At 47.7% G+C, this 14670-nt stretch overlaps 1 protein-coding gene across 2 annotated transcripts in view; it reads left to right on the top strand.

The window, feature by feature from the left end:
* Window positions 1–14670, top strand: part of LOC133081684 (pseudouridine-5'-phosphatase-like) — a 136139-nt gene that overhangs the window by 65691 nt on the left and 55778 nt on the right. Inside the window, exon 4 of one of the 2 annotated variants that reach the window (XM_061178043.1) lies at window positions 7420–8833. The exons of the other annotated variant lie outside the window; for it this stretch is intronic. Coding sequence (XP_061034026.1) covers window positions 7420–7596 — 177 coding nt within the window. The 3' untranslated portion in view covers window positions 7597–8833. Of the gene's footprint in view, window positions 1–7419; window positions 8834–14670 lie in introns of those variants that run through there. 2 annotated transcript variants of the gene reach the window in all.

The raw sequence follows: 14670 nt of genomic DNA, 5'->3' as shown, positions 1-14670 counted from the left end.
TATCTGGAAGTCCTTTGCTCAGCACTTAATTTACACGCACATACTTTAAGATGGACACTGAGAGGGCCTCACGGTGTAGTTTTCATGAATAAAATGACAGAGAATTCCTTAGGAAGCTTCCCACCCATGCCCGCCAAGTTGTTAAATACTACATTTTTCAAAGGCTTTCCTCAAAAGGAAAAGGAATCCATTTAGTGGTGTGGTTCATTCATGTATTTAGCCTGTAATTCTAGAGGATTTTGTTATGAATATGTTTATCTCAGTACTGGCTTTATTCTTTTATTTTCAGACTAAAATTAATTCAGTAAGACAGTAGCTCTGCAGTGTGCAAGGGATACTGACCTCAGCATCAGACACTTATGTAGAAGACCACAGCACAGGTAGAATCTACTTTACCTATAGATAGGTGGATGAGTGGGTGGGTGTGTAGGTAGGTAGATAGATAGGGATGGATGGATGGGTGGATGCTTGGATGGATGGATGGTGGGTGGGTGGATGGATGGTGGGTAGATGGTTGGATGGATGGTGGATGGATGGATGGATGGATGGTGGGTGGATGGATGGTGGATAGATGGATGAATGGGTGGTTGGGTGGATGGTAGATGGATGGATGGATGGTGAATGGATTGAATGGTGGGTGGATGGATGGATAAAAAGATGAAGAATATGAACAAAAGTAGTAATTAACACCAAAACACATGCAAACTTCAGTCATTTTTACAACAGTACTTAAAGGTTTATTATTTAAGTAAACATGGAATGAAGTGTATACATATTTGATATCACAGTATTGTGGTACTTGTTTATGCATAATTCACCGACAAAGAACAAGGAGACCAATAAAACTTAAACCTTAGATATGAGCACTGTTAATAAAAAGTTAATCAAAAAAATTTAAGACCTCCTCAAAGTTTTCATGTCTCATAGTGTGAAAATTGAACTTGATATTATAAAATTAATGTATAGAATCAAATCTACTGCCAAAAATGATACAATGGAATTTTCAACTTAAAGTAGTGGTTTAGTTGAAAACTGTTTTAGTGATTAGATTTGGATTATCCATGGCTTTATATATAATGAAAAATCATGGCTGCTGCTTTAAGAGGTACTTAAATTTGCATACACATAATGCCAGGCCCCTGAGAGTCTTCAAAGTGAACCAGAGTGACTTCATGTCAAAGTTTGTGTGTTACTGAGCAAAAGGAAAAGCTTTATTCCCTAGAGACGATGTAATCACATGGAAAAAGTTCACTAGTTCCAGAAAAGTGTACAACTTAAAATGTACACTTGTACTTGTTTGAAATGTAAAATTAGTTATCAAGTGTCATCTCAGGTGGGTCTGGACCTGAAGGGAATAGGTGCATGGGATTGAAGGTGAGTCCCTGTTGGCCTGAGCTGATGAGGAAAAGCACGGTGAGGGCCATAACTCCGAACGTGTGGGAACCCAGTGTATAAACCATCCCTTGGAAGTAAGGGGAGGGGCCCAGGCCATCTGATGACATACCTAGCAGACGGATCCGACATTGCTTCTGGGGCTGCACCTCACCTGGCCCCGCCGCTGCCTCACCTGGTTCCCCTTCTGCCCCCCACTGTCGCTGAAGCTCCATCCCTCCTGGGCCATCCGCTCATCTCAGAGAAATGCGAGGCTGCCTCGGGCCCCTCCTTGTCTCCCCTTTTCCCTCCTCCTGGTTGCAACTCCACACCCAGCCCGCCTCCGCTCACACCCAGCCCGCCTCCGCTCACACCCAGCCCCCCTCTTCTCACACCCAGCCCCCCTCCACTCACACCCAGCCCCCCTCCGCTCACACCCAGCCCCCCTCTTCTCACACCCAGCCCCCCTCCGCTCACACCCAGCCCGCCTCCGCTCACACCCAGCCCCCCTCCTCTCACACCCCGTCCGCTCACACCCAGCCCCTCTCCTCTCACACCCAGCCCCCCTCTTCTCACACCCTGTTCCCCTCTTCTCACACCCAGCCCCCCTCCGCTCACACCCAGCCCCCCTCCGCTCACACCCAGCCCCTCTCCTCTCACACCCAGCCCCCCTCCGCTCACAGCCAGCCCCTCTCCTCTCACACCCAGCCCCCCTCCGCTCACACCCAGCCCCCCTCCGCTCACACCCATCCCCCCTCCGCTCACACCCAGCCCCCCTCCGCTCACACCCAGCCCCCCTCCGCTCACCCATGACATAGGCAGGCCCCTCATGTCTCTGCCAGACCCTCCCACAGTGGACTCAAAGCCAGGCTGTCACAAAGCAAGCTCTCTTTCCCTCCACCAGAACGGCAGTCCCAGGCCCTCCGCATCAGAAAGGTCGGGCTCTGCTTTGCGTCAACGTCCAGGGCACTGTCCAGCAAACTCCCTGTTGCCTCTGGAGGATTCCCCGAATCCCATCCACCTCCCTCCGTTGTCTCCACCGCCGTCAGACACAGATTCTGTTCTGTGCAATTCCATAGTTACCACACGAGCCATCTTAGTTATGTGATGCTCACGTTGAAAGGGCCTCCGAGCCACCCCGCCCCCAGCCCGTGGTTCAGACGAGCAGCGTGGGCGCAGATCGTGGACGTGGGCCGCCTTACAGGGCGCTCCTGAGTCTGAGCGCCTTCAGAGAAGTGGGTTCGGCGCCTCCGTGTGCTGAGCCCCTGAAATACTTCACTTCACCTACCCGGGGGTTGGAAATGTCATTCTTTCTAAATTACACCCCTCAAGCCACACTTTAATTGAGCGCATCTGCTCTCCTGGAGGTGGAATTCAGATATATTTTAGCCTTCAGCTTGGTAAAGTGGAAAAGAACATTGGATTCTGGAGACCCGGGCACAGTTCCCGAATTCTGTCACCTGCCTGCCGGTGTGACCTTCAGCTCACCTCTGGGATCCCTCACCCATGACAGTGACAGGAGAGGGCTGGGCTGGCCGCTGCCCTCGAGGGTGACACTCTGCGGCCCCTGTGTTGCTTTGAGTCCTGCCCAGGGCGCTTCCGCCACCTCCACGGATTCGGCAGGCGCTCCTCACGTACCCACTCCCTGCCTGGCCCCGTGAGAGGGCGCCTTTCCCGCAGCCCTGCCTGGTTACAGCCAAGCACAAGCTGTGAGGAGAGTACTCCTGACCGGCAGCCTCCTTGAAGTACTGGAAGTGTGTCCTGGGGTACCTGCTATGTGTGCTGTGCTCCAAAACTCGCTCCACCGGTGAAACGATCGCATCCACACCCGCCCACGGAATCTTGGGCCGAGGGACGAGGTGCAGGTGCGGGAGGGAGGGAGAGCGGGCGTTCTGCCCCCCTGGCCTCTGCACCTGCTGCAGCCCCTGCAGAGCCTTTCCTTACAGGGACACTTCTTTCCGCAGATACCAAAGAAGCACACATCCCCAGTCACACTTTCCAAGTAGGTGTGAGTGAGTTAAGGTTAAGTGCAACCACTCAGTACGGGGTGGGAAGGGCTGGGCTGGTCACTGAGGGAACAATGAAGTGTTGAAAAGGAGGAAGAGAGACAAAGGTCAGCGCCTGTTAGCCACACGTGGCCTTTAGAAACTGCCCGGACATATTTTGGTACTTGCCGGGAAAACGTACTTCCTCCTTTTTGTTTGTGTAAGGTGTGAGCTGTATTGCTTTAGCTTACGTCTTTCAGTGGGTTTACGATTCGGTGGTTTTATGACCGGCAAGTCCTGTTATGAACAGGCATAGTCTTTCCAGGTAACTTTCAAAGGTTTATTCTTTGGTTTCAGTAGAGAGACAAGCCGTGCGGTGACTCTTCATACAGTGTCCACGATTCTAGGCTCTGGGTACCTTTCCCTGTGAGTGGTCCTTAGAAGACCATTAGGTCTTAGGAATCAGGGCACAGCATAATGCGCACATGAAAACCCTTTGAGGCATTTTCACAGGGGCTCCAAAATCTAGTTGTCCTGCTTTGTAAGTCTGCTCCTTGTGAGCAGGAGGGGAAGCCCTACGATTCCCGGTGCTGTCCCACGACTGAGACCCCAGTGCTGTCCGTGTGCTGCCAGGGCTGGGGTCGGCCACCTGGACCCATCGCTGGTGCTGTCCTCGGCGGGATCCGCGTCGTGTGTGTGGTTCCTGTCCTGCATTTGGCTGCTCCGTTCAGCTTGTGTGAGGAGGGCAAGGCCGGGGCAGAGGGACCGAGGGGTCCAGTTTCCTGTAAACTGTGCTGTCCCCCCGTTTGCCGCTGCATTTTCCTGCCCCGTCCTCATCATACACCGTCCAGTGGACTGGCCAATTCCGGTACCAAACGCAAGTGTGTGTGCCCGATGACGCACGCTGAGGCCAAACAGCACGCAAACTTGGGGGAAGGTTTACCGCAGCGCCTTGCAAGCAGACGGTGGCTCATGCCCCGCACAACTCCAAACTCCCCCAAGGGTTTCAGCAAAGCATTTTGAGAGGCAAGTTGAAGAAGCAGCGCGGATGGTCACTGCAAACTTCTTGGTGCCAGAATCCTTTGTTCTTGCAGCTGTCCACATAGGTCAGGTCGCGATGTTCATGTAAACCTCCAATAAGACAAACGGTATTCTCTGTTCTGCAACTTTTTATCTCTACCTGAGTGGGAAGGTGTTACACCTTTAAAGGTCAGAGCCTTGAGAATGGGCTCTGCTGTGTATTTCAGGCTACAGGTAACATTCTTAACTGGAAGCTAAAGCAATAGCGTACAAAGGCTAAAGTTAAAGAAGCAGATCCAATATGGAGTCGTATTTGTTCTTCCCTATTACAATCTGCTTTTAAAAACTTCAGCTGCTCTTTTAACTTCTCCGCGCTTCTCGAATTCTTGTTGGCCGATGGGAAGAGTCCAGCTGGCGCTCGTGGAAGGCGTTTGTTGAGATCTACCAGGCGAGGAGGAGGCCGCGGGAGAGGAGGCAAAAGAAAGGAATTTTAGGAGCTCCTGACACAGTGTGTACAATCAGGGTTTCTGCTGTTCTTCCGACCATATTTACAACACAGACTACAATCGCTTTTGACCTTTCGGAACAGTCAGCATCAAGTGGCTCTGTGCAAACTCCCCTTCCTGTCTGCCCGGCTTTGCTCTGAGTCCTTTCGAGGGCCCAGCCTTACTTATCTGCCTGGACACACTTCCAGCGGCCCTCCTGCTGCACAAGCCTCACACATCTCCTCCTCCCTGTCGTCCTTCAGGCTGGCCTCCCTGACTCCTGCCACCCTCTACTCTGCCGCATGCGTCCTAAACATCGCGTTTCACATCTCCGTGCTGTGTTGGGGTGATTCATTCCAGAATTAGGTGGGGACAAAGGGTAAATTGGAAACAGAAACCAACAAACGGTGCACGCCTGCAGAAAGAGTGAAACCGTCAGAAACAGGATATGTCAGGTACGCCGCCTGTATTAGCCATAAGTACCTGCGGAGCTTTTCCCAATCACGCCACCATTCCTCCTTTTATTTCCTGGAGCTTAAACAGCATGTGGACATTCCTCTATATTTCCTGGAACTTAAAGGGCACGAGGGTGAGCTGTCAGGTGCGAATGGACGGACCACTGTTCTCAGATGAGGACAGGTGTCTTGGGCCCCTGTTTTGCTCAGTGCCGCGGTTTCTGAGCCACCACTTTTCCCTCACACCTGCCCACATGCTCCTTGGAAGGAGCCTCCCACAAATACAAAATCAAAGCTGTTTTCACGACTGGAGCCGAGCACTGTTACACCAAGGAACCAACAAAATCTCTTCCTCTGCCCCACTGAAAGCTCACAGGTGGCCGGCACAAAGCCTAAAAATCTCACATATTTAAAGAGCGACATGTCAGCAAGTGCCTGTCCATGGTCCCAGGTAAAACAACAGGGACGTTTAGAATACGGTCAGGTCATAACTTTAAAAAGTCAGGGACAGAAACGTCACCAGCAGGAACTCTCTGAATGAGATAACTAAGAAACGGCACCTCAGCGGCCTAAGCGGAGTCATTCCCCCTCTGAGAGGGAAACCGTCTTCTCACGGTAGAGGCAGAGAGCTTGAAACAAGCCAGGGGGCTGCAGGAGGCCTGACAGGAAGGCAGTGGGACTGGGTGTTCCGTGTGCCCAGGACCGTCCAGTTCAGCGCTGTGTCCCGGGCATCAGCCCACTCTTTGCAGTGCCTAGTGCTGACCTGTTGTCATGACGAGTAGTAACTCACTCGGTCCTCACCTCGGCCCTGGGGGGAGTCAGCTCATAAATGGCTCAGCCTCCCGGAGAAAGGGAAGGAGGGAGGGAAAGAAAGAAAGTCAGTGAACCTGTTCCAGAGCAGACCAGCAGTAAGAGTGTGAGAGCGTGTGTATGTGTTTGTGTGTGTTGTGTGTTGTGCGTTTTCCACTGACTTAGAGACATCAGAGGATGCAGACCTTCTAGTGTCAGGCTGCACCTGGCAGCTGGTGCCCAGGAGCCATTTCCAGGTCACCAGCACGTGGGGCTGGGACCGCAGCGACCTATGAAGTGGGGTTGGGGGGAGTCATTGTGATCAATGGCAGGGGGGCTGGGGGCTGGGAGGACATGAGGGGGAGACTGTCAGGGTCCAACCTGGGCCACCGCCGGGCGTCCTCAGGCACTTGTGGAGAAGAAGGGGCACAAGAGAGCATCTCAGAGGTGCCGGGAGGAGCCCTCTTCATACATGTCTGGCCCCTACAGAATCTTAATGGAAAAGACTAAAGCTGCTTTCACGTTCAGTGTGGAATTCCAGGAGCCAAGGGAAACTTTCTCAGTGGGTGCTCTCCTCGGAGGGAAGGTGACAAAAAGGTGACACGCCCGTTCACCACTGGGTAGACTTCTGCCTCGCATTTGGAGCGAGTCCTGACGTGGAACTCGCGGTAGCGATGGTCACAGGATGGCACGTTGAGGAGCTTCCTGACATGAACGGGGGCACAGACACTCCCGTTTAGAGGTGGTGTCTGAATAAGCTGAAACAGGTACCGCACCTGGTACTCAATCTTTGTGTTCAGGAGATTTTTGGTGCGTGACGGGTACCCCCTGGGGGCTGAGTTTTTCACTAAAACATCCTAATGGTTTAATTTCCAAACTGCAGTACTTGAAACATTGCCAGCTCTGAAGTCACTTTACACCTAAAAAGCATATTTTTTCTTACTTTTCACAACTTCCTCTCATGCTCAGCATGGTCAATTATCGATTGAACAGATTCGTACGATTCAAATAAAATAAATTTGTAAACCGAGAATCCGGTCTTTCCACTCAGCTGTGCCACATTTCGGTAGCACTTTGGGGCCAAGATGGACCTCTCCCCTGTAAAGTGACGTGGTGGGACGCACTCGGACCGCAGAAGGGCCAGCACCCTCTCCTCCCCACAGACCATAAAGCGGACAGCCTCCGTTCCGCTTCTGTGTCGCGCGGAACACCGAGCTGACTCAGCTGACGGTGGTGCGGGCGATGGAAGCTCAGTCTAGACGTGTGGTTACAGAGAAGGCCATCTCAATCCTCTCTTTCTTCCTCACCCCACAGTGCCTGGTCTTTGAAGATGCTCCCAACGGGGTGGAGGCCGCCCTCGCAGCTGGGATGCAAGTGGTCATGGTTCCCGACGGAAACTTAAACCGAAACCTGACCACAAAGGCCACCCTCGTGCTGGATTCCCTGCAGGACTTCCAGCCCGAGCTGTTTGGTCTGCCGCCCTACGAGTGAGAGGCTCCTGCGCCCACGCGTGTCGCCCATGCGTGTGGCCCACGCTGCCCAGGAGAAGGGCAGAGGAAAGCCCAGCTCCCAGACCTCCATGTGAACAGTCCTTCAGCCTGTGAAGCCTTCCCATCCCACGAGGGCCTGGCCCACGCTCTCTAAAGGGTCAATGAACTGTAACTTGACAGACGGAAAGCAGAAGAGAGACAGCCCAGAACACAGATGGAAATTGTCGCTTGAATAGTCACGTTTAGTATTTAAATAATTTGGGTTCATTTCTTTTTCTTCTTCGTTGTTCTCAACCCTGGCTGGAAAATGTAAAATATATATACATGTATGTATATGCTTTTATGTATATATGTGTATGTACATATTTGTTATATTTATATACATTGTGTACTGTATCACTCTCCTCAGTGTTTCATCGTAACATGCGCTAGCAACTGATAAAAGTGAGGTGGTAATGGTAATTCTGTTTGGTTTGTAATCTGAGTGGGAAATCCACATGATGGATGAGGTTTTCATAAGTCATTCTCTTTATCAGCAAATGTTGACATTCCTTATGTGCCCTTAAATCTCTTTGGACCTCTACTGAGAGACTGACTGTGGACTGTATCTTCCGTTGTTTCCTTTCAGTGTGAACATGATGGTAGCCTACATCTTATATCGAGGTGCATATCCACGTTTGAGAATGTTTTCTGCCTCAGAGAAATCATTTCCTTTAAGAACATTTATTTTTTTAATACATTCTTTGATGCAGATAGAACTGGATTTCAGAGTGCATCCTTGGTACCACCGAGAGCCGTAGCCCATTTTTGGAACAATTTATTGGACATTACACTTTGATGATTAACTGCTTTTAGTAGATTTACTCAGCCTTTTGTGATGGGAATATAGTGAGAGGCATTGAAAATGGGAAAAATACAATCACAGGGTGTTTCCACTGGTGGGCACCCCACCTCCGGCCCGCCCTGGTGTTCTCTGCTATTGATTGTCCTTGAGCTAATTTTCAACTCTGTGAGTCTTAGAAAGGTGATAGTGATGTATGTGATTGTCAGGTGGAATGATTGTCTGTGCATGGTTGTCTCTGGCTGTTGACCAATTTTACATCATTTCAGCAAATTCATTTCAACATTCTTGATTGCTGTATACGTGTCTGTTCTTTGAATCCTCCTTGGAATCGGTTGTAACATCTTACTGTGTAAACTCACCAGTGAGTTTAATTGAATAAAAGCTTTGACACTTACTTGTTCATGTTTTATTTGTATGGGAGCATGATTTTACCTTTTTTTTTAAAAAAAAAATTATCGTCTAACAAATGTAAAACATAAATGCAAAACATACATGATTGACTTTTTTTTTTAACCCAACTGTAAAGTGGCATTTACATATTTAAAAAAATTTTTATTGAAATGTAGTTGATTTACAATGTTGTATTTGTTTCAGGTGTACAGCAAAGTGATTTGATTTTATATATATATTCTTTTTCAGATTCTTTTCCATCATAGGTCATTACAGATTATTGAGTATAGTTCCCTGGGCTCTACAGCAGGTCTTTGTTGGTTATCTATTTTATATATAGTAGGCATTTACATATTTTAGGTGAACCATGCTGTCTTTGCGTACAGCAAAGAAAGGCTCTCAGTGAAATGGTCACGTACGTGATTTGGTATCTCATTCTTCCAAAATATTTGTGTTGATGTTTTCTAATCATTAAGCCATTTTGCATGAATAAGACAAACAGGTTTAATGCCTCTAAATGATGTAGATCAGGGTCAGTTTTTCTCTAGGGTGAATTTGGTCTTAAATGTGGTGGTGGTTTTGTGGTTTTAGCCAACTCTGCAGACAAACACTTTGTACTTTTCTGTACAAAAGAGGAATACGGATGTGTGGTCAAAGCCCACATATTCTTTCTTATTTTTCTACGTGAGTCTGATTGCTTCAATACAAATTTCAGTGGTGTTTTTCCACTGAATAATCCATCAATTTCATAGAGATATAATAATGAAAATTTAGACCAGAATGACTGCTGCCAAGAAAGTTTAAAGAGTAGTTGTCTTACTTTCTTAGCTCATTTAAAGTGTGTTCCATTAGGACCTTCAGGGATTAGTAGAAGTTACGCCGTTTTGTGCCCTAAGTTGCACCCGTTTGCTCGTATGTTGCCTGTCCTTCAGGATTTTCGGTACTGATGACAGCCACCGAGAGATGACACAGCCATTCTCTTCTTCATCCCACTTAAATGAAACATGTGAACGCTTTTAAGAACGTACTAATTACTACTTATTAGAGTTTTTCCACCTAATAAGTCTTCAGTTAGAGTTCAGTGATTTATAGAAAAGAGAAAAGGTCTGGAAGACACCCACGTAACGCTTAAGACAATTGACTTACTAAGAAATAGGAATTACTTCTGCTCTGCCACGGTAGTCAGTGTTCAGAAACCTCAGTGCACATACCTTTGAATATCATCGACGGTTTGATGCTGAATTTGGCATGCTTTGAATGCTGTTTCCACATTTTAAAAAATTTGCACACGATGACGAGTTTTATAACAAAGAATAAAGAGTTTTTACCTGTTGGTGTTAATTCCTCTGCTTAACATCTTGTACTGCCTACGCTCTACTATTCCACAGGATAAAGTTCAAACCTCCCTGGCCTTGTAGGAAGGCTTTCTGACCTAAGTCTAGCACCAACAGTCCTTAGAATTATTTCCATTATTATTATTATTATTATTACCATCACCATCGTCATCTTCTGTAAAGGGAAAATGAGAATTGAAGAGCAAGGGGTTTCAAATTAGGCCGACTTCAATTCACATCGAAGCTCTGCTACTGACTAGTGGTGTCACTTTATTTTGCCCCTTTCCACCTCAGATGCCTTAGCTGTGAAATGGGGTTACTGAATACTTTGCAGTGTTGGTGTAAAGAATTGATTGAGGTCACACATGGGATGAGAGTCCTTAGCACATCATGAAAGATTTATAAAACGGCAGCTACAGTTACTCCTATGTCAGAGTCCATGTGGCATTCTCCACTAGTTTTTGTTGGTTGGAGGTATTTGGTTTACCAAGGATATTTGTTGTCTGAGCAGCTCACACTGTCCGAAAGCAGATTTTCAGGATGCCTCAAAATGTTCTGGTTTCTCGTGATTCTCTTTAACAGATCGTATCTTGTACAGTGGAGTACTTGCTTTCTGTCACCTTCATTAGTCAATGGATATTTCACTTGCTTGCAACTATTTTCATCAGAAAAACTGTCATCCAGATTGAACTAATTCGGGATTGTTATTTCCTTACTATATGCCAGGCTCCATAGTCACATAAAACTGAATAAGAACACATCTCAGGGTATTTATCTTGTTGCACTTCAGTCATAAAAATATTTGAGTTGCTTCCAGATCTTTTTTCAGTACCAGGTTAGCATCAAGCCTGTGTGACAAGGGGCAGGACGGGCCCCCACACCGTGGTGAGTGCCTGTCACAGAGCTGTTTAGAGACTCTGAAGCCGCCCGCTTGGTGTTAAAGCATGGTATTACAGTGTTGCTTTTGTTGACTGCAAATGCCTATGCTTCCCAAGTTCCACATGGCTTTCTACAACACTGTATATGAAAATGAGTATTTTTACATGAAAATGTTTTCAGGTTTTACCAATATGTTAACAATGTATTTCTCTAGGGGATGAAAATTACTGTATAAAGAAGTATTTAAGAATCGTAATATTCTCTCATCTCTCTTTTTTTTAATTGAGGTATAGTTGATTTACAGTGTTAGTTTCAGGTGTACAGCAAAGTGATTCAGTTATATGTATATATGTATTTTTTGCAGATTCTTTTCCCTTATAGGTTGTTACAAAATATTGAGTATAGCTCCCTGTGCTATACAGTAGGTCCTTGTTGGTTATCAGTTTTGTATATGGTAGTGTGTATATGTTAATTCCAAACTCCTAATTTTATCCCTCCCACTGCCTTTCCCCTTTGGTAACCATAAGTTTGTTTTCTGTGTCTGTGAGTATATTTGTTTTGTAAATAAGTTCATTTGTACAATATCATGTTTTTAGATTCCACACATAAGTGATATCATACTGTATTTGTCTTTCTCTGTCTGACTTACTTTACTTAGTATGATAATCTCTAGGTCCATCCGTGTTGCTGCAAATGACGTCATTTTACATCTCTTTTAATAAACATGAGACCTTGGGAAACATGCTGTAGTATACATTGGCTTATTGAAAACCTCCTCAGAGGGATGGTGTATTCATATAATTGTGCAAAGTCACTGAAAATGCTATGTTTTCAAAATCCACTTTAGGAAAGAATTGGCATGCATTCCATATTCAAGGTCTTAATCAGATAAGGATAGATATTTATTATAAAGAATACCTATTTCTCTGTAAGCCAAGTCAGTCCTCTAATTGGTGGTAAAATCGGCATTCCGTTTAAAAGTCAGAAACCAAAAGGATTCCTACTATCAATAAGCTTTCATATCATCCTTCTAGAAATTCTAGTCAATGAGTAATGCCATTTAATGTTTACATATGAGTCTCATGATGTCAAATTCTCTCAACTGTTTCTCTGAACATGTCTATTTCACCACTCTTTAAGGATGTCTTCACTGGATCCTGAATTCTGGTTTGAGATTAGTTTTGTTTCACCCTTTAAAGATAGGATTTCCTTGTTGCCTGAGTTTCATAGCTTTGACTGAACAACCAGCTATTTCTCCTACCGTTGAAGGTGATCTGTCTCTTTTCTCTAGCTGCTGTTAAGGGTTTGTCCTGGTCTTTGGTCTTCTGAGGAATGGCTTCCTTTGTTTTGATCTTGTTTGGACTTTGTACCTCTCCCTGAGTCTGTGCTTTGCTTTACGTTTCCCTGAACTCCTCGGCCATTATCTCTTCCCGTATTCCCAGGCTCACCTCTTGGGGTCCTCTCCATCTAATCCAACAAAAAGGAGAAGCCTTAGCAGTCCCTGTAATCAGTGAGTCATGCCCAGGCGGGAGCTGCACCACCAGAAGCGAGGGCTCAGGACCTGGGGAGCTTGCGTGGTCGTCAGGACAGGCGAGAAGCCAGCGCCGGCCGGGCCACAGGAATGACTTGGAGGCAGGGTACAGGCACCTAAAAAGGATTAAGATTCCTCCATTAGACTGGAAGCTAGGCACACTGATAGCATCCAGGGGGAGATCGACGCCCTGGAATCAAGTACACCAGAAGTCACAAATCCCCAGAACCACGGGACCTAAGAACCAGGGGCTCAGCAGAGGGCCCGGATGGAACACCAGCAGGACCAGGTCCCTGGAGTGAGCCCCTCCTCTCCTCTGCTCCGGGCGCATGCTCTGTGTCCTCTGTGCAGGCAGAGCCCAGGACCGCTCAGCTCAGCTTGCCTGCCTGTGGGAAAGCGCTTACCTACAGGAGGAAGGCAGAGAGACAGACAGTCATCTGCACGTGTTTTCAAGGATAGTCATCCTATCCCGAGGCTCACGGTCCCTTCAGAAGAGCATCTGGTTATTATTAGGGCGGGTTTTTAAAGTCCTCTCAAGGATTAGGATCTGAGGCTTTTCGTCTATCAGTCCTTTCCCTGAGACTACTTCTTTCATTTCTGGACCTTGATTTTTTCCCTCCAAACTGCAATTGACCGTGTAATTGTCCATACACCCCATTCCCACGCCCGCCACCCTGAGAGCCTCCAGAGAGAACTTGCCTCCTGAATGCCAGGACGGTGGAAGCCAGCCTTGAGCCTGCTGGCGGCATTGTGCCCCGAGTCCTGGTGATGGTCTCAGACAGGCAGCTCTGGTCTTGCGACAGTCCCTCCTGAGTGCCAGGACGGTGGAAGCCAGCCTTGAGCCTGCTGGCGGCATTGTGCCCCGAGTCCTGGTGATGGTCTCAGACAGGCAGCTCTGGTCTTGCGACAGTCCCTCCTGAGTGCCAGGACGGTGGAAGCCAGCCTTGAGCCTGCTGGCGGCATTGTGCCCCGAGTCCTGGTGACGGTCTCAGACAGGCAGCTCTGGTCTTGCGACAGTCCCTCCTGAGTGCCAGGACGGTGGAAGCCAGCCTTGAGCCTGCTGGCGGCATTGTGCCCCGAGTCCTGGTGATGGTCTCAGACAGGCAGCTCTGGTCTTGTGACAGTCCCTCCTGAGTGCCAGGACGGTGGAAGCCAGCCTTGAGCCTGCTGGCGGCATTGTGCCCCGAGTCCTGGTGATGGTCTCAGACAGGCAGCTCTGATGGTCTGCGACAGTCCCTGTAGATCCACGTGCTGTCCACTCCCTCCTGTTAGCTATGAACACTCACCTGCCTTTCTCTGGCCACAGCTCTTTGGAAGGAGTAGCTCGAAGCATATCCCAAGAGTTCTGGGGGGGAGGGGGAGTGGATAACTAGCGGCACCCAATGCCTCTAGTGGGGGTGGATAACTAGGGGCACCCAAAACAAAACTGTGACTCTCTTTTTCCTAGTGATGGTAAACCAGATGGGCATGCTCTGACCCCCAGGCAATGTGTAATTTAGTGTGGGAGACATGGTAAGGAACCACACACAGGAAGATTCAATTGCAAACTGCTATAAACGGCTGTGAGGTAGAAGAACAGTGTCTGAGGGAGAACAACAGTGGGCATCTAATTTAAGGTGGGCCTCATAGGGTCAAGGAGGGGGCCTTGCGACAGAAGCGGCATTTAAGCTTGAGTCAGGAGGCAGTGAAAGTTAGCTTGGCCAGTTTCTTAAAAAGCAAAACATAGGTTGACCATACAGTACCCAGTATTTCCACTCTTAGGTGAGTATTCAAGAGAAATGAAAAAGTATGCCCCCCCCCAGAAACTTGTACACAGATGTTCATTGCAGCACTAGTCATAATAGTCAAAAGGAGGAAACTACAGAAGCCATCAAAAGAGAAGGGCTTGGTGGAAGTTGGCTGTTTGATAAAATCCCAGATTCCAGTGTTATCCGTACCTTTTACCAACACCCAAACACGTTCCTCTAATTAGCTCACATAAAAGGCGCTTCCTGTATTTGTAGCAAGTTAGGTAATTTGGACAAGAGATGGATAAAGATCTCAACTGGGGATTTAGAGTACGCCAAATGAATCGATGAACTCAGTCCATTTTCTAAT

Source organism: Eubalaena glacialis, chromosome X (genome assembly GCF_028564815.1).
Source record: "Eubalaena glacialis isolate mEubGla1 chromosome X, mEubGla1.1.hap2.+ XY, whole genome shotgun sequence".
NCBI classification, from domain to species: Eukaryota; Metazoa; Chordata; class Mammalia; order Artiodactyla; family Balaenidae; genus Eubalaena; species Eubalaena glacialis.
This window is presented reverse-complemented; position numbering and strand designations above follow the sequence as displayed.